This window comes from Sus scrofa, chromosome 6 (assembly GCF_054392235.1).
Source record: "Sus scrofa isolate SSC_HxYL_T2T_F1_AM1 chromosome 6, Sscrofa_HxYL_maternal_Yorkshire_Landrace_v2.0, whole genome shotgun sequence".
In the NCBI taxonomy this organism is placed as follows: Eukaryota; Metazoa; Chordata; class Mammalia; order Artiodactyla; family Suidae; genus Sus; species Sus scrofa.
Window position 1 is genome coordinate 75,052,126 of NC_139388.1, and position 23,866 is coordinate 75,075,991.

General features: G+C 40.6%; 1 protein-coding gene across 28 annotated transcripts in view; it reads left to right on the forward strand.

Annotated features, from left to right (window-relative positions):
• Nucleotides 1-23,866, forward strand: part of KIF1B (kinesin family member 1B) — a 168,023-nt gene that overhangs the window by 28,995 nt on the left and 115,162 nt on the right. For all 28 annotated transcript variants that reach the window (XR_014807045.1, XM_021095313.2, XM_021095321.2 and 25 more), the window contains exons 3-7: nt 11,121-11,197; nt 11,939-12,118; nt 15,354-15,419; nt 20,800-20,978; nt 21,545-21,656. Coding sequence is in view for 27 of the 28 variants with exons in the window: in XM_021095313.2 (XP_020950972.1) it covers nt 11,121-11,197; nt 11,939-12,118; nt 15,354-15,419; nt 20,800-20,978; nt 21,545-21,656 (614 nt within the window). In the remaining variant the exon portion in view is untranslated. The remainder of the gene's footprint in view (nt 1-11,120; nt 11,198-11,938; nt 12,119-15,353; nt 15,420-20,799; nt 20,979-21,544; nt 21,657-23,866) is intronic.

Here is a 23,866-nt window from a genome sequence, read left to right on the forward strand (position 1 = left end):
TCAGTGGTAATGATCCCAACTAGTATGCATGAGGACACGGGTTCAGTCCCTGGCCTCGCCCAGTGGGTCTTTAAGGATCTGGTGTTGCCGTGACCTGTGGTGTAGGTTACAGATGTGGCTCGGATCTGGCGTTGCTGTGGCTATGGTGTAGGCCAGCAGCTGTAGCTCCAATTTCACCCCTAGCCTGGGAACCTCCATATGCCACTTCTGTTGTGGCCCTAAAAAGCAGAGAAAAACAAGGAGGGAAGGAAGAGGGAGGGAGGGAGGAAGGAAGGAAGGAAACAGCGAAACAGCCTTGGAACCAGATGAGGTCTGGATGGTGATGAGAATCAAGGCCCAGAGGTGAGGATGAGCAGAGAGGGTTATGGGGAAGGCCGGAAATAATGGTCTAAGGAGTGCAGAAGGGGGTTATGATAGTAGCGTACATGGCTTGGCTTCATCGTCTCTTGGCTCTTGGGACCCCATGGTCTCTTGATTGCTTTCCCTCCTCACAGGCCGTTCTCTGTTCTTCCCTTACCTCCTGTGTTAAAAGTGCACCAGGACTTTGTCGCTTCCCTTCTATCTCGTCTCTGTCTCCAGTGATTTCATCTAGGCTCAAGGCTTTAGATGTCATTGAGCTGGCAGTGACTGCCAAATTCATTTTTCCAGTTTGGACCTATTTGTCGAATTCTAGACTCGTCTACCCAGTTGCTGATTTAACTCTGCTTAAAGGCCTAAGAAATGTTTCAAACTCCGAGTGTCTTCAACAGAACTCTCTTCCCTTCCCTGCCCAGCTAAAGTGGCTCTTCCTTCATTCTTACCCATTCTTTTCACTCTTGCCTCCTCTCTTTTCCTTACAGGCTACCTATAAGTCATCAGCGAATCAGTCCTGTTGTCTCTGCTTTCACAATCTATCCAAATCCAGTTAGTTTTTACCATTTTTTACTCTAGTCTGAGTCAATACTCCAGTTGCTTCCTGTCTTTCTGTTTCTGCTTTTGTCCTATGCAGTAGCCAGACTCATATTTTAGAAATGTAAGTCAGATTATATCACCCCTGTGCTTCAAGTCCTTTACTGGCTTCCTATCTCTTTTAGAGTATAACTAAAAATCCTCACCTTTGCTATAGGATTCCACATAATTTGGCCTCTGGCGAAGTTATGATTCCACTTGTAATTTACTGTTTACTCCTCTGGCTGCAGCGGTGGTCTTGCAGTTCCCTAAATGTCATTCAGGTTCCCGCTCAAACATCACCTTTTCAGATGTAGCAGCCTGCCTACTCTTACCTCTTACCTGAAATAGTTGCTGTCACCTCTACTGTCACTTTATATCTCCTGACTTTTCTTCTTCACCAGGTTATACTATCTCTGTTAGTCAATTATCTGACTTCCTCCCCCTGCCCCCCACTTTTTTTTGGCCACATTCACAGCATGTGGAAGTCACCAGGTCAGGAATCGAACCCTCACTGCACTTGTGGCCTGTACCACAGCTGTAGCCCTGCCAGGTCCTTAACCTCCTGCGCCGCAAGGGAACTTCCAGCTGACCTCTTGTCTAGAATATAAAATTCTTCAAGGCAGGGAATGGTTTTTCAGTAGATACTTTCAGGCCTGGGGCATGGTAGACACATATTTGTTAAATGAAAGAATATTTTGGGAGTTCTTGCTATGGCACAGTGAGTTAAGAATCTGACTGCAGTGGTTTGGTTCTCTGTGGAGGCACGAGTTTGATTCCCAGCCCAGAGCAGTGGGTTGAAGGATGGAGGATTGAATATTTGTGCTAGGCCCTGAGCTAAAATTCTGGACATGGATTAGTCATTAATCTTTTCAACAATTCTGTAAAGTTATACACTGTTATTATTGTACCCATTTTACAGATATGAAAGTTGAGGCTTTTCAAATTGTTATGTGCCCAAGTTACAGATATTTAATAATGTCTTCCAGAAATATTATCTCTGTCAATTCAGGTTTGTTTGGTGTTTGCTTTTGGCTGCACCTGTGGCATATGGAAGTTCCCACGGCAGGGACTGAATCCAAATGTGACCTATGCCACAGCCAGAATACTGGATCCTTAACCCACTGCATCACAGCAGGAGCTCCTCAGTCAACTTCTTGAATATTGGGTCATATTTTAAGACAAAATTCAGTTTTAGATCAAGAAACAGTGCTTTTCACATAGCCACAAACTAGAAGTCATGGATTTCTGATGCCAGATTCAATTCTTACAAGAATCACTATGTAAATGACAGGCCGATGTTTCTAGATGTTTGACGGTGGTGGTTGTGTTCTGTTTAATTGGTCTCCAAACTTTCCTCCAATCCAGTCTCCACACTATAGCCTGTCACTGTAATCAAGTCACCTCAGTGGCTTCTCATTGCTCAGGGTTCACCAGTTTCTTGGGGCCTGTCCGTGACCCTGAGACTTTTGTGCTTTCCTGCCCTTTGCTGCTTACTGCACTTGAACCATACCTGCCATACTAGTACCTGGGTTCCACATGCTTGTTCTTCTTAAAAAAAATCATATATATATATATGGTGTGTGTGTATTAATTGAAGTGTAGTTAATTTACAATGTTGTCTTAGTTTCAGGTGTACAGCAGAGTAATTCAGTTATACACACATATACACACACATTCTTTTTCAGATTCTCTTATATATGACGCAATAGTTCTGTGTGCTATACAGTGGGTCCTGTTGGTTTTCCATTTTATATGTAGTAGTATGTAAATGTTAATCCCACCTCCTCATTTATCCTTCCCCCACCCCTTTCTCCTTTGGTAATCAAAAGTTTGTTTTCTGTGTCTGTGGGCCTATTTCTATTTCGTAAATAAGTTCATTTGTATCTTTTTTAGATTCCCCATATAAGTGATATCATATGATATTTGTCTTTGGCTTACTGCACTTAATATAATCATCTCTAGGTCCATGTATCTTGCTGCAAATGATGTTATTTTGTTCTTTTTTATAGCTAAATAGTATTCTATTCATGTACTTCTTTTTGCCCCAGTGTTTCCTAATCAAGTCACTGACCTGGGTTGTATATTGCCTGGGGGTTCAGAGCTCTGAAGCCAGATGGTCCAAATTTCAATCCAGTCTCTGGCCTTGGGCAAGTTCAGTCGTCTCTGTGTCTCAGATGTTCCACATGTAAAAATGGGGTGATAATAACAAGGTTATTGTGTGGATTAAATGAGTGTGTACATGTACTGCATTAGCACAGTGTTTGGAATTGTGCTAAATGGTGAGCATTTGCTAAGTGTTAGCTGTTACTACCACTCCACTTTCCTTAGCTATCTCCTATTTATCCTTCAGCTCAGCTTTCTTTTTCATCAAATCAGAGTTTACAGACTAAAAGATTGATATATGTTTCCTTTTGTATGCTCCCATTTATATGTTTTTATAGGACCCTGTGCTTATCTAGCATGGATTTTATCATAATTTGAAAGCATGTATTTATTTTGTGTGATTTAATGTCTGTCTCCTTAATTGTCTCTAAGCTTTAAAATAGATTCTTGCTTGCTATTTTATTCTCAGCAACAGTGCCTGATACGTAGTTTGCGCTTAATAAGTGTGCTCATTACGCATGATCAGTGAATGAAAGATCTGTTTAACTTTTCCTTTCTAAAGTAGGATGTTGGGAGTTCCCGTCGTGGCACAGTGGAAAGGAATCAGACTAGGAACCATGAGGTTGAGGGTTCGATCCCTGGCCTCGCTCAGTGGGCTAAGGATCTGGCGTTGCCATGAGCTGTGGTGCAGGTCTCAGATGCAGCTTGGATCTGGTGTTGCTATGGCTGTGGCATAGGCCGGCAGCTACAGCTCTGATTCGACCCCTAGCCTGGGAAACTCCATATGCCACAGGTGCGACCCTCAAAAGACGAAAAAAAAAGAATGTTGGGATCTTTTGTGATAACCCTTCCTTTTGGGAAGGAGTCATGTTAGGGTGGAAACTAGCATTATTTCAGATGTGGGAGTGAATTGACTACAAGTACATGTGGCAAAGAGGCAGAGACTACTGGAAGACAGGCAGAAGGGTCAGGGGAATGGACTTACCTGGATGGATGCTGTTGTAACAGTGTTTTTGTTGAAGGTGTTTGAGTGATGCTCCATCCTGGATGTAACAGCCAGTGTCTGTCAAATCCCTGCTCTGTGCTGGGCCTTGAGCACCTCACCCTTCTAATTGAATGTATATTTGAGGGAATCTACTTGGAAAGATGAATGCTGAGAATGTTAGTGTTTATTTACATCTTTTGGTATTGATCATATGTCAGTGCCTCTTAGGTATGTGTTTTGTGTGTGAGGTTGAGAATTAGTTTCACATTTGCACAAAAATCCTAATACAAGGCAAGCTTGTCTTATCTGGCAACTGAAGAAATTTTTGTAGCAATAGATTTTAACAGTAAGATACCTCTCCCTGCCCTGAGATTTGGAATTTCCTGTGAAATACAAACTGTAAGAGATAATTGTAAAGACCTGGGGAAGAAGAGCAATTTCCAGTACCTGTTCCACTCTTCTGCCTCTAATATACTTTCCCTTATCTTGTAGACCTCCATCAGCACGTCTTCCTCTGCCTGTACTGTTGAACACCTGGTCATCTTTCCTCCTGTTTTCTGTTTACCCGTTATGACTCTTTCCTAAAAGTTGTATTTCTGTTCTCTAGATTGGCATTTAGAGGCCTCCTTTCCCGGAGATTAATGATTATTGCCAGGAGTGAGTAAGTTGGCTGCTCAGGGAGAAAAGTCTCAAGAAGCAAGTAGTGTTAAGTTACTTTCCAGTTCACAAAAAAGCATCACCTACTCATGAAGTAGCACTGCGAGTGATAGAGGAAGAGGAGGCATGGTTTCCAGCCACAAAGAAGTGACAGGCTACAAGGAAGGATAAAACTAACATATTCATTGTTCTTTGGGTATATAGTGAGTATCTGCCATGTGTCACACACTGTCCTGGGAGCTCAAGGATATAACAGTGAATGAAACAGAAGTTCTGGTCTCATGGAACTTACATCATAGTGAGTCATATAATAAGTCATGAGAGCAATGAAGAAAAATAAGACAATCTTCAATGAAGATTGAAGTGAATGATGATTTAAATAGGATGGTCATAAAAGGGCCATCTGATAAGATGATGTTCGAAATTAGGGAGTGAGCTAGTCAGATACCTGAAAAAGCATTCCTAGTGGGGCAGGAAGAACAAAGGTCCTGAAATGAGACTGTCTTTAGTAAGGCGGCCAGTGGGACTGGAGTAAGGGGTGAATCTTGGAGAGGAGGTCACCGAGGGAGTGGAGGTGTGTTCAGTGTATGATTGGAAACCATGAGAAGGGTCACTGGAGCATGACGTGGAGGTGATTTGGTTAGGTCTGAGAAGGATCATTACCTGCAGTGTAGAGATGAGACATTTCAGGGGCCCAGGGGAGAAGTGGGGAGCCCAGTTCGGAGGTATTACAGCCACCCAGGTGAGAGGGATGGTGGCTTGGACCAGGGTGGTAATGAGGCTGGTGGTGAAAAGTCATGGGATTCTGGATTCATTTTGAAAGTAGAGCTGACAACATAGATCAGACGTGGAAGATAAGAGAAGAAAGTCAATAGTGACTACACAATCGTCTGTGGAAAATTACTAGTAGAGGTGGGTCCAGATCCAAGTACACCATTGTATCCTGAGAAATCTGGATAGAGGAAGTCTCAGGTGCAGGAGGAATCTTGAAAAATGGCATGAAATGGTGATTTTTATAGAAGATAAAGTAATATGAAGTATACAGCACTTAAAGTAGAGTTATGTTCTGACTCTAGTTCTCAAAAATATACCTGAGTTCATTCCATGAAGAAAAAGTGTTGATTTGTCTTAGATGAAGCCTGTTTACTGATGACACGTGACTCTGGGAGACTTAACTACATTTGTAATAGCTTTTACTTTGGTGAAGGTATGGTTTATATCTTTTTTTTTTTTTTTTTTTTTTGCCTTTTCTAGGGCCGCTCCTGCGGCATATGGAGGTTCCCAGGCTAGGGGTCTAATTGGAGCTGTAGCCGCCGGCCCATGCCAGAGCCACAGCAACTCAGGATCCAAGCCACATCTGCAGCCTACACCACAGCTCACCACAGCTCATGGCAACGCCGGATCCTTAACCCACTGAGCAAGGCCAGGGATTGAACCCACCGCCTCATGGTTCCTAGTCGAATTCGTTAACCACTGCGCCATGACGGGAATTCCCATACGATTTATATCTTGAACATATTCTGTAATTCCTATAATTCCATCCATATGTGCATGCTTTCTGAGAGACAATTAGAAGTCCTGCACAATGTATTTTAGCTCTGTTGACTTTTTTTTGGCCGTGCCTCCATCTTTGGAAGTTCCTGGGCCAGGGATCAAACTCACGCCACAGCAGAGACCCAAGCTTCTGCAGTGACAATCCTGGCTCCCCAAACAGTGCCACCAGAGAACTCCTAGCTCAGTTGACGTTGAATCACTGTGTTAAATATTGCCAATCTTTCAGTGATAGAATTCTGTCTGTATTCTTATTGTGAAAGTTGATAAAAATTTACTGGTATTTTATGTGTATATTGTATAGTTATATGGGTTTTTTTTTTGTTTTTTTGTTTTTTTGTCTTTTTGCCATTTCTTGGGCCGTTCCCGCGGCATATGGAGGTTCCCAGGCTAGGGGTCTAATCGGAGCTGTAGCTGCCAGCCTACACCAGAGCCACAGCAACGTGGGATCCGAGCCGCATCTGCGACCTACACCACAGTTCATGGCAACGCCAGATCGTCAACCCACTGAGCAAGGGCAGGGATCGAACCCGCAACCTCATGGTTCCTAGTCGGATTCATTAACCACTGCGCCACGACGGAAACTCCTAATTTTTTTTTTTTTAATGTTCCTGAAAACAGTACAGGATTTAGTGAAATTAAAATTACACATGAGAGAGTTCCCGTTGTGGCTCATTGGGCTGCAAACCCCACTAGTATCCGTGAAGGATGTAGGTTCGATCCCTGGCCTTGCTCAATGGGTTAAGGATCCCTGTGGTGTAGTCACAGACATGGCTTGGATCCCGCGTTGCTGTGGCTGTGGCATAGGCCAGCAGCTGCAGCTCCAATTGGACCCTTAGCCTGGAACTTCCATATGCTGCAGGTGTGGCCCTAAAAAGCAAAAAAATTGTACATGAGCTATGGAAGACATTCATTTGAGTGCTGGTTTGGTGTAGGGCAGTGTAGAGCATCCATAAGACACGGTCCACATCCTGAAAGGGTTTTTAATGTGGAGCACCTGAGATTCTATTGGCATGTCTAAAGGACTCCAATGTGGTACTAACATTCATGCCAATAAATTGTACTCTTATATTATGCTTTAGCCTATTTTATCAGTTAGTGAACTTTTTTTGCTTTGGTTTAAAAACCATGAAATATTGTTACCATACCCGCCAAACATGAATAGAATTTAAAACAAAATAAAATACTTGTTTTTGAAAATTAACATTTATATGTACTTAATCATTTAATTCTGCGAACTTGGTATTATCTCAGTTTTAGAGAAGATGCAGAGGTGTAACAAACAATACCCAAGGTCACAAAAAAATCTAAATATGCTTCTTAATTGTTCTTGCTGATGCTGGTCCTTTGGTTCCAAATCCTATATCCTTTCTATTGCATGTACACTCTCCCCCCTCCTCTCTTTTATTAATGGTTGGAAACATCCTGTTTCTTAGTTGGGTTAAAGGAAGTGAGTTAGATCTCAGTTGTTATTTAGAAAGAAAAATCCTTTGGCACATTTGAGAATGTTAATTCATTGTCGTTGGAAATAATAGTGGAGTTCATGGGCTTCTAATGAGCTCAAGTGCTGAGCTCAACAATTTTTTTTTCCTTTGCAGAGTTCTGGAATTTTAATTTTTTTTTTTTTTACTAGGAAGTATTTCATATATTCAAGATAATGCAATGTATATATAAATATTAACAGTAATATAAAACAGGAGTTCCCTCTGTCGAGCAATGGGATTGGGGGCATCTTGAGAGGGCTGGGATGTAAGTTCGATCCCTGGCCTGGCACAGTGGATTAAAGGATCCGATGTTGCCACAACTGTGGCTTAGGTTGAACTGTGATGTGATCCCTGGTTCAGGGTGCCAAAAAAAAGAAAGAAAGAAAGAAAGAAAATATATATATATAAAACAAATGATCCTGTAACTATTACCCATCCTAACATAGAAATTACCCATAGATTCTGAGTCTTTGTACTTTCCCCCAAGGCAAGTAATAAGAATATTGAATTTTGCATTTTTCCAAGGTGTCTTAAAGAAATATCTTTCATTTAGGAATTAAAATCTTTTAAATAGTGTGGATAAATTTCATCTTGTTTGACATAGCATATAAAATAGCTTTTAAAAATTATATTCTGATTTACTTATATTAAAATAGAAAGGAGGGAGTTCCCATCGTGGCGCAGTGGTTAATGAACCCGACTAGGAACCATGAGGTTGCGGGTTCAATCCCTGGCCTTGCTCAGTGGGTTAACGATCCGGCGATGCCGTGAGCTGTGGTGTAGATTGCAGACGCGGTTCGGATCCCGCGTTGCTGTGGCTCTGGCGTAGGCTGGTGGCTATAGCTCCAATTAGACCCCTAGCCTGGGAACCTCCATATGCCATGAAAGCAGCCCAAGAAAATGGCAAAAAGACAAAAAAAAAAAAAAAAAAAAAAAAAAGAAAGGATTTTGTTGTCTGGAGGCAGTTATTTGGTGTAGTAATATGCAAAAGTACAAATATAATGTTGTAAACATGAAACTTGTGTTACAAATCTGTGTTACTTCAATAAAAAATAAATTTCAAAAACTCAAATTTGAAGGAAAAACAAAGGATGTATCTTTCTTTTTTTTTTAATTTTTTTTTTTTTAATTTTCCCACTGTACAGCAAGGGGGTCAGGTTATCCTTACATGTATACATTACAATTACATTTTTTCCCCCACCCTTTCTTCTGTTGCAACGTGAGTATCTAGACAAAGTTCTCAATGCTATTCAGCAGGAGGATGTATCTTTCTGATCTTTCTTTGTGTACCTAACAATACACAGCAAATGTGCCAGAAGAAAGTTTGTTAAATGAATTCATACATCCAGGTGCTGAATGAAATAAATAATAGCAGGAAGGAAAAAATAGATAAAAATTAAAGGCAGCTTGGTTTTGAAGCTGGAAGTTAGGAAAATTTATTAGTTTCAGAAGTCTCAACAATCTGGGATAGAAGAGTACATTAAGGAAGTGGAAAAGGATTTCATGTGAATCTAGGAAATTACTCACTGGTGTAGTTTTTCTTTACCAGGTAAAAGAGAACAGAAGGGTAGGATCTAAAAACTAGCTCTTTCTTAAGTCGTCTTGGCGGAATCGGTGTTGGCAGTGAGTAGTTAAAAGAACGAATGAGGTATGGCTTAAAAGTTTGATGACAGCATATTTCCTAGAGGTTAGAAAGTGTTTATTTTAACCCTGTTTTTGAGTGGTGAAGACTACTTTAGGGGTCATATTATACATCTTGTTATTGTCCTTATTGCTGAGCCACTGAAACCTGGAATCTGGCTCACAAAGTATGATATCAGTTTCCTTTTCTTGGTGGAGTTGGTGTGTGTGGTCTTTCATCTTTTAGGAACTATATAATTCTAATAATTCCTAGTTTCAGATGGGTAAGGAGAGTTCTAAACAATGCCTGCGGTACAGTTTCGGGGGTTCATAAACATGTGCCTACACATAGAAGTGCCTTCTTGTGTCTGCCTTGGTGATCACCGCATATAGGGAGTATTTACATGGTGGGTGACTGGGCTCAGAAGCCAGCCTCTCCCAGTTCACATCCTGAATTGCCACTAGCTAGCTCCACAGCCTTGGGTAAGTTTCTTAACCTCTTTGTGATGGTTTCTTTGTAAAATGGGGACAGTGAAACATCTGCCATTGAGTGGTTGGGAGGATTAAATGGGTTAATGCTCGGAAAGTACTTAGAGCTCAGAGTAAGTGCTCCATGAATGCTGACTGTTCTTTAAATCTCCATAGGTAGCGCCTTTTGTTTAGAAGCCTACTTCTTTCTTTGCTTAGGTTACCATTTGTGTGGGGGGAGATGTTCTTTCTGGAACTATGTCTTCTTGTCACATGATTATGTGCAGTGTGCGCCTTATTAATACTCTGTCAGCATTTGAGGTTGGAACATAAGTGTGGCCATACCCTGTGGAATCCAGCCAGAGAGAACTAAGCACCGTAGCAACTGTTGCTATTTGTGTCCTGAGCAGCAGCTGCCCGGGACAGATTTATTTTTTAATCCTGATCTCACTGATAGCCTGGGACGTGGTCTTGGCCTTAGAGAAGTGGATTGGTTGAGATGCATGGTCTTTGAGAAGATTTCATGACCACATGTTTTAAAGATCCTATTCCATGTGAAATATGAAGTGCTAAAGCTTCATGTGGGTGAGGGAGGAAGGGAAGCCAGGCCCCAGCTTTCAGTCAGTCCCTGAAGTATGTGACTGGATTAATCACACCACAGATCACTTCTAATATGGGCGACGAGACTTCGTACTTTTCAGTCAAAAGCAATTTTACTGTTTATGAGCTTCTGCAGATGATTTAGAGGTCTGTGATTCTAGTGTGTACACACATCCATGTATGTACACATGTGTGTATATATATATATATGTAATAACTTATCTATTAGTTATTATCAGCTGTGGACTTCAGAAATAAAAATAAAACTTTCCAATGAAGCATTCTTAAGTAGGTAAAAGGAGTTTGTTTCACATAGTGTTTGGATAAATTGAATAATTTTCTGATTTTTATTTCTGGTGTCTTGAAATATTTCTGGCCTTATGAAGTATCTTGAAATAGTAACATGGCCCATTTCTAAATTTGGTCTGCTAACTTACCTAAGATTCAGTCTCAAAGTATTTCCTGAGCACCTACTATGTACCAGGCTCTGTTGTAAATCCTGACAACATCTAGTGAATGTTGTTGGTCTCATTCTTTTCAAGTTCAATATATAGGTCCTACCTATTAAAAATGTGATTGTTCTGGGGTTTTGGTTGCCCTGTTCAGATTCAGTGGTACAAAATTACTGATTTGGATGTTTTGAGCTTCCAACATAACATCATGTTGAATTAAAGAACATTTAACTGAGTGACTTATGAAATCAAAACATTTTCATCCTTTAGGTATTATTAACCCAAAGAACCCAAAGGAAGCTCCAAAGTCCTTCAGCTTTGACTACTCCTACTGGTCTCACACCTCGGTGAGTGTTCTCACAGAACTGTGTAGTAGAACAGTGTGGGGTTTAAACATTTTGAAAGAGTCTGCGGGTCCACAAGGAAGGCGAAGATCACCAACATCTAGGGAAATGAAGAGTAGGACCCTTCACAGTATACCCTCACCCCAAAGGACCCCAAAATCTTGCTGGCTTCTAGGGATTGTTCCTAGAGTTTGCTTCTGCATCTCTTTGTTATGCTTTTTGTTTTTGTTCTTTTTTTCCCCCTGTTTTGTGTTAGGAGATGTTTTAAACTATTGCAAAGCCTGATTGCCAAGGGAAAGGCCTGTGAAAGGGATTGGAAAACATTCATCACTGAAGACTGTGTTTATTGCGAAAAATAGCCACACCTCGTAGAGCAAATTCAAAGAAATATTTTTATTGGTGGACTTGATCTTTGATCTTCCAGTCCTGTTTTCCACTTAGGAAAATTTTCTTGGAGCTCCCTATGAGTATAAGAGTGATACTTTCAAGGCCATAGAAATGTAATGAAACTACATTAATCACATCAGATAATTTCATGTAGATATTTTTATGTATAGATGACCTGGATGTCTCTAATAGTGCATGTGTGTGTGTGTGTGTGTTTAATGAGAAAAATATATGTGGGGGGACTTAAATATTTAGTTGATTCTTCTGATTCTAAACACTTTTATTATAGAAGTTTTGAATAAGCATAGGAAGGAGTATGAATAAAACACCACTTCTTTTTCCTCTTGATCTTTATAGCCGGAAGATCCCTGTTTTGCGTCTCAAAATCGGGTCTACAATGACATTGGAAAGGAGATGCTGTTACATGCCTTCGAGGGATATAATGTCTGTATTTTTGCCTATGGGCAGACTGGCGCTGGAAAGTCTTATACAATGATGGGTAAACAAGAAGAAAGCCAGGCTGGCATCATTCCACAGGTAAAAACAAAAAAGAAAACAATGAAAAACATTTGTTCTTACGCTTAGTCCTCGGTTTCTTTCTCAGTTTTTTTTATTTAGCAAACATTTATTCAGGGACTACTGTATGTGAGGCACAAAGATAAAGTACCTATTCCTTTCACATAAAGATAAAGTACCTGTTCCTTTCCGTCAGAGGAGCTATCAGTGTGGTAGACAAGATTGATATGTACTCATGTTTGTCTTTAAAGGTGGGAAAATTGACCTTCTGTAACAGTTCTGCTATATATCCAATGTCATGTTATTTTACCTTCTGAACAATGTTACCAGCATCTTTAAAAAATGAGAGTATGTACCAGTCTCTGTTCTGTATCCTGGGGACACCTAGGGATGTTGTTGATCTGATTTTTTTTCCCACAAGTTCATATATAGATCACCTTTTAACAATGTGATTATTTTGGTTTTTTTTTTTTTTTTTTTTTTTTGGTCTTTTTGCTATTTCTTGGGCTACTCCCACAGCATATGGAGGTTCCCAGGCTAGGGGTCCAATCGGAGCTGTAGCCCCCGGCCTACGCCAGAGCCACAGCAACATGGGATCCGAGCCGCGTCTGCAACCTACACCACAGCTCATGGCAACGCCATATCGTCAACCCACTGAGCAAGGGCAGGGATCGAACCCGCAACCTCATGGTTCCTAGTCGGATTTGTTAACCACTGAGCCACGATGGGAACTCCTATTTTTGTTTTTTGAATGCCTTTCCTTTTATCTTATTAAGTGAACACTACCACTTTAAGCTTGAACAACCTGAGTTTTTGTTTTGTTTTGTTTTGTTTTGTTTTGTTTTTTTTAGGGCCTCCCTTGTGGCATATGGAAATGTCCGGGCTAGGAATTGAATTGGAGCTGCAGCTGCCGGCCTACACCACAGCCACAGCAACAGGGATTTGAGCCACAGCAGCTCACGGCAACACTGGATCCTTAACCCACTGAGTGAGGCCAGGGATCAAACCCACCATCCTCATGGATGCTAGTCAGGTTCTTTACCACTGAACCATGATGGGAACTCCCAACCTGAGATTTTTTTTAAAAGAGCGGTTAGTCTTTGTTTTGTTTGAGAATGGAGAAGAGTTGTGACTTAGTCACCTTTAGAAAGAGTGCCCTTTTTTTTTTTTTTTGCTTTTTAGGGCTGCATCCTCAGCATATGAAGGTTCCCAGGGTAGGGTTTGAATCGGAGCTACAGCTGCTGGCCTACACCACAGCCACAGCAATGCAGGATCTGAGCTGTAGTTGAGCTACACCATAACTCACAGCAGTGCCAGATCCTTAACCCATTGGGTGATGCCAGGGATCGAACCCGCATCCTCATGGATCCTAGTCAGGTTCATTACCCACTGAGTCATGAGGGGAACTCCTCGAAGGAGTGTCTTTTGCCAATAATAGGAACACAGTTTGCTTTTATTAATGGATATTTGGGATTAATTTTAAAGTGTTCTTTTACTTTAGGCCTGATGTGTGGCCATCGTTATATTCTGAAAATAAAATACCTAAGGTGGTAGTAGCTGCTATTTCAAATGGATTATTGGCTTATAATTTTTAATTCAGCTGTATAATTAAAATGCTTAATTATTAATAAGGATTAGGATATTTTCAGAAAAAAATTAAATGTACTAGCATATTTTTTTTCCTCTAAAAAGTACATGTCTGTATCAAGACATATTTGGAAGAGCTCCCACTGTGGCACAGCAGGATCAGTGGTGTCTTGGGAGCCACTGGGGCACAGGTTCAATCTCTGACCTGGCACAGTGGATTGGCGATACAGTGTTGCTGCAGCTACATCTTAGGTTGCCACTCTGGCTCTGATCTGTTTCCTGGCCAGGGAGCTCCATATGCCACGGGGTGGCCAAAAATGACCAAAAAAAAAAAAAAAAGATTTGGAAATTGTCCTTTGTTGTAGTAATGGTAATAATTGTAATACTAATAAAAGAAAATATTATGTAATGCTCACCATGTGCCAGGACAGGTCTACATGCTTTACAAATATTAGCTCATCTGTTCTTCCTCATGTGCCCCTGAGAGGTAGGTGCTCTTCTAACTCTCATTTATACATGATGGGACTGAGGCACAGAGAGATCTTGTCACTTGCCCGAGTGAGTGGAAGAGCCGGAATCCAAAAGTAGGCAAGGTAGTTCTGGAGTCTTTGCTTTTACTGCTGTGTAGTCATTTCTTTGGCAGTAAAATAGCTGTTTATAGATTATAGCAAGTAGTAGTATTCATTTTATCCCATTAACCCCACTTAGTCTCTCCTTCTCTTTGCTTTAATTTGTTTGCTATTGTAAGTCTTGTATAGTTACATACCTCTTTTCTGGTAGGATTTTGGGATATTATATTTTAATGCCAACGTATGAATTTTTTAAAAGACTGGGATTATTTAGAAACTGCCACTTAAAATACATTCTAAATTCTATTTAGACTTCTAGAGAATCATGAAATATAGTTCATTTTTCGAATGCATGTTCATTGCGTTAATACTAGACATAGAGCAAATGAAAATTCAGTGGGTTTTTTATTATTCTTATTAAAACAGCCCATATTTTAAAATAAACTCAAAGGATAGGGAGAGTGGAATTTTATAATTTTCCTGATTCAGAAAAATTAATGTTACTGTGTAATAGAGTGGAATTTTACTGTGTAATAGGGTTGGAATTTTAAGACAAAGGTAAAGGGAAAATTTTTATAGAATCAAAATTATTCTTGAAAGTGCCTTCATTTACTTCCTTAAATGCTGTGTTATCTCTCTATACATGTGTGTATGTATTTATTTATAATGTCTATACTAACTGACAGCATGTAATAAAACATATGTATGAGTAATAAATGTACAAGGTATGGTTTAATAGTAGTTTTACTCCTACAGTTAGTCTTACTCCTCTAGTACTGATACTAGAGTCACAGCTAATTCTGTAATAGTATGAAGAGTTGAAATTAGTGACATAAGTAATTCTTCCTCTTCCCCTAAATGTGGTTTCTTTCTAAGGAAACATTATTGAGATGATATTGGTGAGGGAGAGTTGAGATTAGATGAGAAGAATGTATTTAAAACTTTGTTTTATTTCATTCAAAGTATTTCCCTTTGATGTCGATAACATTAATACTTAAAGAAAGAGAAAAGGGATCTCATGAATTCCTTTAGCACTCGTGGGTACCTTAGTACTGCTCTGGTTTATGCTCTTCATGCCTCTTTCTGTCTGTTTTCTACAGTTGTGTGAAGAACTATTTGAGAAAATCAATGACAACTGTAATGAAGAAATGTCTTATTCTGTAGAGGTAAGTATAATTGTGGGTTAAGAACAGAGTCCTCTTTACTCCATTCCCAAATGCTATTTTCATTTTGTTCTTGCTGCATGTGAAAGTTCTTGGGCCAGGGATTGAACTTACATCATAACAGCAACCTGAACCACACTGACAGTGCCAGGTCTTTAACCTGCTGAACCACCAGGGAACTCCTCAAATACTAGTTTTAAATGGTTCCAAGTTATGACTGAGCTATAGATCACTACTAGTTCCCCAATTCTGTACTTTTTGGCTAGTTCTAAGTTTTGGCGCTCATGAATAATGTTGCAATTAAGTCCTTATTCATAAGTCTATGGATTTATTTTCTGTTATTTCCTTTGTATGTATTTTGGTTGTCAGAAAATACATTTGAATTGCCAAATGGCCTTTTAGAAAGAAACACTGACAAGTGCAGTGGGTTAAGGAGCTATTGTGGCTTGGTTTGCTGCTGTAGCACAGGTTTTGTTTTTTGGGTTTTTTGGGGGTTTTTGTCTTTTTAGGGCTGCACCCACGGGATATGGAGGTTCCCAGGCTAGGGGTCCAATCAGAGCTACAGCAGCTGGCCTACACCACAGCCATGGGAACATGGGATCTGATCCTTGCCTGCAACCTACACCACAGCTCACAGCAATGCCAGATCCTTAACCCACTGAATGAGGCCAGGGATTGAACCCGCAACGTCATGGATCCTAGTCAGATTCCTTTCTGCTGCGCCACAACAGGAACTTCCTATAGCACAGGTTTAATCCCTGGCCCAAGAACTTCTGCATGTCATTGCATGAAAGAAAGGCTGTACCAATTTTCAATTCCATCAGGAGGGTGTAAGCCTTTGTTGACTTTTTTTTTTTTTGCTTTTTAGGGCTGCACTTGGAGACATAATGGAAGTTCACAGGCTAGGGGTCGAATCAGAGCTGCATCTGCCAGCCTACACCACAGCCACAGCAACATAAGATCCAAGCCATCGATGTATTCTGCCGTTCATGGCAACGCTGGATCCTCAACCCACTGAGCAAGGCCAGGGATCAAACCTATGTCTTCATGGATATTAGTCGGGTTCCTTACTGCTGAGCCACAACGGGAACTCCTATCAACCTTTAGCTTGTTTTTTAATTTTTGCAAATTCAGTAAGGGAAAATTCCTCACTCTTATTTAAATTAGAATTTCTTTGATTATTAGCATGGTTAAACAGCTTGTTAATTATACATATGCTTATTTATATTTGGGGATTGTAATGTTTTTCTTACAGATTTGTGTGAACACTTCCCCCTTTAATATTATTAATAATGATTTTTGACAGGCATAGGTTTTTAAAATATTACATAGTTAAATCTCTTCTCCCCTTTCTGGTTGTTTCTAATCTTGGAAAGTTATTCTCTATTCTAGTACATATACCCTAGCTCTTTTGAGAAGAGTTCTCTGGAATTATATGTGTTCATTTCATAAACATTTCCTATTTTCTGTACAAATGCTTTATGAAGCTTTTGTTTTATATTTCCCCATTTTTGGTATTCAGTTTCATAGTAACAAATTATTAAGCATTCTGTTAATAATAACCTGTTGTTTAGAGAAATTAGTCGATTTTTTAAGCGAATTCTAGATTTAAAAAAATGTATATTTTGTGGTTTTCTATAGGACTTAAATGATTGCTAGTTGACCCGTTTAGCTGCTTTTTTTTCTTTATGTCATAATGGGTTCTATAAATTTTAAAGATTTCTGCCTTGTGACTGTCATGCACCAAAAGGAGAATGTGCTGCTCAAAAAATATTTTGTTAAAATGAATTCTCTAAATAGCCTGTTTCATCCTGTAACTATTTTTTTTTTCCCCATCAGGGAAATCCTTAACTGTTCTTCTCTGAATATTAAATGTATAGCAGATGAAACTCAGTATATCTTTATTAATCATTCATATTAAAATATCACTTTTTTTTTAATCATCTTTTCTAGGGTTGCACCTGTGGCCTATGGCGGTTCCCAGGCTAGGGGTCTAATAGGAGCTGTAGCTGCAGGTCTTTGCCAGAGCCACAGCAATGCAGGATCCAAGCCACATCTGCAACCTACATCCTTAAGCCACTGAGCAAGGGCAGGGACCGAACCCGCAACCTCATGGTTCCTAGTCGGATTCGTTAACCACTGAGCCACGACAGGAACTCCTATCACACATTTTAAATAAATTTAAAGGATAGGGAGAGTGACAATGTGATTGAAGTTTTTGAACTTGTAAGTAATAAAAGAAGATGCCATTTTCTTTCCTATTGGATTTTACAGGTTTATTTGGAGTGCAGGGTGGAACCTAGCTGATACTTTGTTGTTCCTACATTTATGGGCCCTCTGTCTTCTCTCGGGGATTTATTCCATGCCAGTCATACTGGCTTTTTTTTTTTTTTTTTCCTGTTTCTTGAACACACCAGGAACATTCCTACCTCAGGGCCTTTACGTTTTACTTTTCCTTTGGCCCGACATTTTCTTTCCGTAAATATCTTTGTGACTAAGTTTTCACCTCTAAGTCTTTTACTGAAATCATACCCTCTCATGAGACCTGCCATGACCACTTTGTTTAATTCTGATTCTGCAGCTTGACCGTTTCCCCAGCTCTCCTGATCTCTCTTTCCCTGTTCTTCCCCTCCCCATAGTACTTATCATTTCTAACCTACTTATAATACTTTAATTATTTTTATGTTTGCTGTTTATTTTCGGTATCCTTTGTTAGAATCATAAGCTTCTCTAGGGCAGGGATCTTTATATACTGATGTATGCCACGTGCCTAGAAATTGGCTTGGAAGATAATGGTGCTCAGTGAATTGAATTTGACAGATGAGGTCTCTGATGATGATTGGTTCTGAAATACTGATGGCTCCAGATGAATTTGCCTGTTAGAGAATAAGTAACAGAGCATATCAACCTTTACTCAGGTTATTTGGGTTCCCCTAGTGTCATACCTGTGTGAAAAGGGACAGCAAGTTTCCCAAGAAGATATAATATCTTCCTGGAATTCAGGATTGTATGTGTAAGTTTTAAGTACATGAGAATGATTAAAGGTACCGTTTCAGATTCTCATGTAGGATGACCTGCTTTTTAAGAAAGAATGGGAGTTCCTATTGTGCCTCAGAGGGCTGAGGACCCAGTACTGTCTCTCTGAGGATGCAGGTTTGATCCCTGGCCTTGCTCAGTGAGTTGAGGATCTGGTGTTGCCACAAACTGCGGCATAGCTCGCAGATGGGGCTCAGATCTGGTGTTGCCATGGCTGTGGTGTAGGCCTCAGCTGCAGCTCCAGTTTGACCCCTGGCTGGGGAATTTCCATATGCCACAGGTACAGCCATAAAAAGAAAAAAAATTTTTTAAAGAAAAGAAAGAATGTTGTCCTTTTGTTTTAGTCTCATAATGGATCAATTACTTTACTTTTTGAGGGTTCTCAGTATTTTAAAAACTGATTTTAAAATACAGTATAAATATAGTCACATCAAAGACTGAGTGGGGGAAAAAAAGGCAGTAGAAATGGAGATACGGTTCTATTTCAGATACTTCAAAAATGTTTCTATAGAAATTTAAAGTGGAAAAATGCTGAAGTTATATTGTATGCTTGAATATCTTGGTGACAGAGAAGTGTTTTATTCCTAGGGGAGCATTGTAGTGAGGCTTACTTTGGTGAATTTTTCCCACTTCAGAGCTTTGGTTGCCTAGAAGTCCTTCAAAGTCAGACTCTTGTGTGAAGCACATTTGACTGATGTTGGGAAAACTGCATGTTGTTTGTTGCTTTCCCATGAGGAAGAAATATTGCTCTGACCAGGGTAATATCGGCAAGACTGGGGTATGGCCTTCCTGTGGGCAGACCTCTCTTGGAACCCTTTTGGTTTTTTGGTGAGCATGGGATTGGAAAGGAGTTGATTAGACAAATGTTCATTTGCTTCAGAAGGAGAAATTACAACCTAACACCTCCATGTCCATGATAGGAATGGTCCTGCTGATGGGACAAGTGCCTGAGGTTTCCCCTTTCCCCATGAGACTTGGATAGGTCCTGCCACCAAGTCAGCTCCCATGCAGCCCAACCCTTCCCCTCCTGATAGATATATTTTTGGTCTCAGCAGGGCCAAAGTGTGAGAGTTGCTGGTCTCTTGTCTTTCCTGCTTTGGAATATTGATGCTGTTGCTTGCTTTTAACACTAATAGAAATCTTTGGGTTTTTTTTTTTTTTTGTCTTTTTTGGGCCACACCCACAGCCAATGGAGGTTCACAGGCTAGGGATCCAATCAGAGCTGTAGCTGCTGGCCTATGCCAGAGCCATGGCAACGCTGGATCTGAGCCACGTCTATGATCTACACCACAGCTCACGGCAACACCAGATCCTTAACCTACTGAGTGAGGCCAGGGATCAAACCCGAGTCCTTGTGGATGCTTATCGGGTTCGCTAACTGCTGAGCCACAACGGCAACGCCAACTAATAGAAATCTTGTTTCCAAGCTTTTGGAGTAATCTTTTTTTTTTTTTGCTATTTTTTGGGCCACTCCCGCGGCATATGGAGGTTCCCAGGCTAGGGGTCCAATCGGAGCCGTAGCCACCAGCCTACGCCAGAGCCACAGCAACGCGAGATCTGAGCCATGTCTGCAGCCTACACCACAGCTCACGGCAATGCCAGATCGTTAACCCACCGAGCAAGGGCAGGGACCGAACCTGCAACCTCATGGTTCCTAGTCAGATTCTTTAACCACTGCGCCACGACGGGAACTCCCTTTTGGAGTAATCTTACTTGCAATCCCTAATTATGGACAACAGCATTCATTAAAAAAAAAAAAAACAAAACAAACAACTAATAACCGATAAGTGGCTACTAAAAATATCTTTCTGCCTAAGTAGCAACTATGGTATGCTGAGAGAGCCTGTTTGTCCCCTTGTCCTTCTTGAGAAAGTCAGAAGGCTGGTTCTGACCTACCCAGGGTATCTGTGCTACTGGTAATAGAATGGAAGGGTCTGAAACTACCGCCTTTCACCTTGTAAAGGTTGCTGATCTCTACTTGCCTTTTTTTTTTTCTTTTTAAGGCTGCACCTATGGCCTATGGAATTTCGCAGGCCAGTCGTCAAATTGGAGCTGTAGCTGCGGGTCTGTACCACAGCCACAGTTAACACCAGATTCGAGCCGCATCTGCAAACCAGGCTGGAGCTGGTGGCAACACTGGATCCTTAACCCACCAAGCAAGGCCAGGGATCAATCCTGCATCCTCACAGACACTATTTCGGATTCTTAACCTGCTGAACCACAACAAGAACTCCTAATTGTAGAGCTTTTAATAAAAAAAATTAAAAGATGAAAAGATTTCAAAATCTTTTTAATGTTTAAGATTTCTTTTTCTAAGTCCTAAATTACTTTAAAAATATGTTCCTAGGTGAGCTACATGGAAATTTACTGTGAAAGAGTACGAGACTTGCTAAATCCCAAAAACAAGGGCAACTTGCGTGTGCGTGAACATCCACTTCTTGGCCCATATGTGGAGGATCTGTCAAAGTTGGCAGTCACTTCCTACACAGACATTGCTGACCTCATGGATGCTGGGAACAAAGCCAGGTATGGTGGGAAACAGAGGAATGGCTGAAATCTTTGGTACATTTTGAGGCCCTTTGCTCCTGCTTAAGGATTTGAGACCACATTTATAGCTATGAAAGTTAACTGTGGAGTCCTGACCCTTTGGCTATGCTGGAGAAGCAGGGGCTTTAGCATATTTGGTATTCTTCTCATCCAAACATTGAATTGCTGAAACATTTTAGAAGTTTGGTTAAGTTTTACTACTAGGTTTTGATCAAGTTGTGCTGAAATGTTGGTTATCCCATGCCTGTGGTAGTAACTGATTCTGGAATAAATGAACACCTAATGAAAAATAAAAATTAAATGCCTCAGTGATTACTAAAGGTATAGCTGGAGTAGGAAAAATGATTCTGATGGGGTGCCTTTGGAGTTGGAGGGTAAAACAAATAAGGTATATTGAGAGCATTTTTGTGAAAGTGACAATCTTTTCATCTGAATAAGTTTAAAGCTGTCGCTTATGATTGTTATGCTTATGATTTGGAGGCTACTGTCCTTTTAATGTTCATCTAAGAACTCCATTGTCACATGGTCACCTTTGTTTTTTTTAGGACAGTGGCAGCCACCAACATGAATGAAACAAGCAGCCGTTCCCATGCTGTGTTTACCATTGTTTTTACCCAGAAGAAACTTGATAATGAGACCAACCTTTCCACTGAGAAGGTAGGAAAATTTCAGTGTCTGGGCTGGAGTTGTGTGGAACGAGGATCTTCAAAAGTCTCTTTTGCTACCTTTTGCATTTTGTGGAAGGGAAGAATGTTGCCCTTTTACTTTATGGAAAGTATTTTATACTTTCTGCTTGTTGTTTTTTGGGTTTTTTTGTTTGTTTGTTTTTGCTTTTTAGGGCCGAACCTGAGGCATATGGAGGCTCCCAGGATAGGGGTCTAATTGGAACTGCAGCTGCCGGCCTACACCACAGCCACAGCCACAGCCACACCAGATCCGTGCTGCACCTGCGACCTATACCACAGCTCACTGCAACGCCTGATCCTTAACCCACTGAGCAAGGCCAGGGATCGAACCCACAACTTCATGGTTCCTAGTCGGGTTGTCTCTGCTGTGCCATGATGGGAACTCCTCTGCTTGTTTTTATTCCACTCTAAACCAGTTTTGAATCTGGGTTCTTAAGTGAAATTGCAAGACAGAAAATAGGGTTAAGGAGTTCCCTGGTAGCTAGTGAGTAAAGGATCCATTGTTGTCATTGCTGTGGCTCTGGTTCTAGCTATAGCATGAGTTCCATCCCTGGCCCCAAAAGTTCCACATGCCATGGGCGAACCTAAAAAGAAGAAAAGAAAGTAGGGTTAAGAAAAAGCAATACAAGACTTTTTTGAGTCTCAAATACTCTGTGCAAGAGAGTTAAGCACAGAGAAAATCCTTTTCTTCTTGACTGGAACCTCTTAATTATTTCATTAATTTCTCTGCTATGTATGTTTTACTTTTTTGAGCTCTGATAATGTTAATGTGGAATTAAACTGAGCAAGCAAGTGGACAAGATGTTTTATTCTTGGGGGAAAAAAACTGCACAGCATTTCTGATGTTCTTCAAATACCTGGGTTTGTTAATTTTTCCTTTTCTACAGTGGTTGGCTAAATATATTAGACTTTGGAGTTCCCCTTGTGGTGCAGTGGGAACGAATCCAACTAGGAATCATGAGGTTGAGGGTTCAGTCCCTGGCCTCGCTCAGTGGGTTGAGGATCCGGCGTTGCCATGAGCTGTGGTATAGGTCACAGACGAGGCTCAGATCCTGTGTTGCTGTGGCTGTGGCATAGGCCAACAGCTGTAGCTCCAATTAGATCCCTAGCCTGGGAACCTCCATATGCCTTGAGTGCAGTCCTAAAAACCAAAAAAAAAAAAAAAAGTGTGTGTGTGTGTGTGTGTGTGTGTGTGTGTAGTAGACTTTGAAATTGAACCACTTGCTTTAGATCTTGGCTCTGCCATTTTTCAACTAATATTGGGCAAGTTACTTAAACTTGTGTGCCTCAGTTTCTCTAACCTCATATAACTGGTAAAGAGGAACAAGTATTAATATAAGTTAAGTAGATATATTAGTGCCTGACATAGAATAAATTTATGTTACTACTATTAATAATAAGTTTATATTGATTTCTATTCTGTCTGTATTCCTGAGTAGCAGCAGCTAGATTTCTAAATCTGAAGTTAGATTTATTGTGTTGGCTATTACAAAGATCTTTAGGGCTGCACTCATGGTGTCTGGATGTTCCCAGGCTAGGTGTCAAATTGGAGCTGTAGCCCCTGGCCTACGCCACAGCCACAGCAACACAGGATCTGAGCTGCATCTGCATCCTACCCCATAGCTCACGGCAACGTCAGATCCTTAACTCACTGAGCGAGGCCAGGGATCAAACCTGCATCCTCATGGATCCTAGTCAGGTTCATTAACCACTGAGCTATGAAGGGAACTCCCGCCTTTTCCATCTTAACTAAAAATAAGCAGTTATCACGCATGGTGACCATAATTTTTGCCACCTGAAGTGCAAGAGAAAAACTAGCATGTATTTCTTCTCCCTTCACAATTTCATGAGTAGAAAATTCGTTGTTACCGTAGACATTAGCAACCTTAGAATACGATTTTTTTTCTTCCCTTAAGTCAAAAGCTTTCATCTTTTCACTTAAAGGAAATAATTTATCTAAGGTGTCTCTGGCATATCTGAATTACCAGCATTACTGTTCTAGTACTTTGGGGCCATTATTAAGTAAAATAATGTGATACCACAGCAGTTTACCTGGTAACTGAGATGGCTACCAAGTGACTAATGCATGGGATAGGCTGGACACAGGGATGATCACGTTCTGGGCATGACGGGACCGGGCGGGGTGAGATTTCATCATGCTACTAGAATGACGCACTTTAA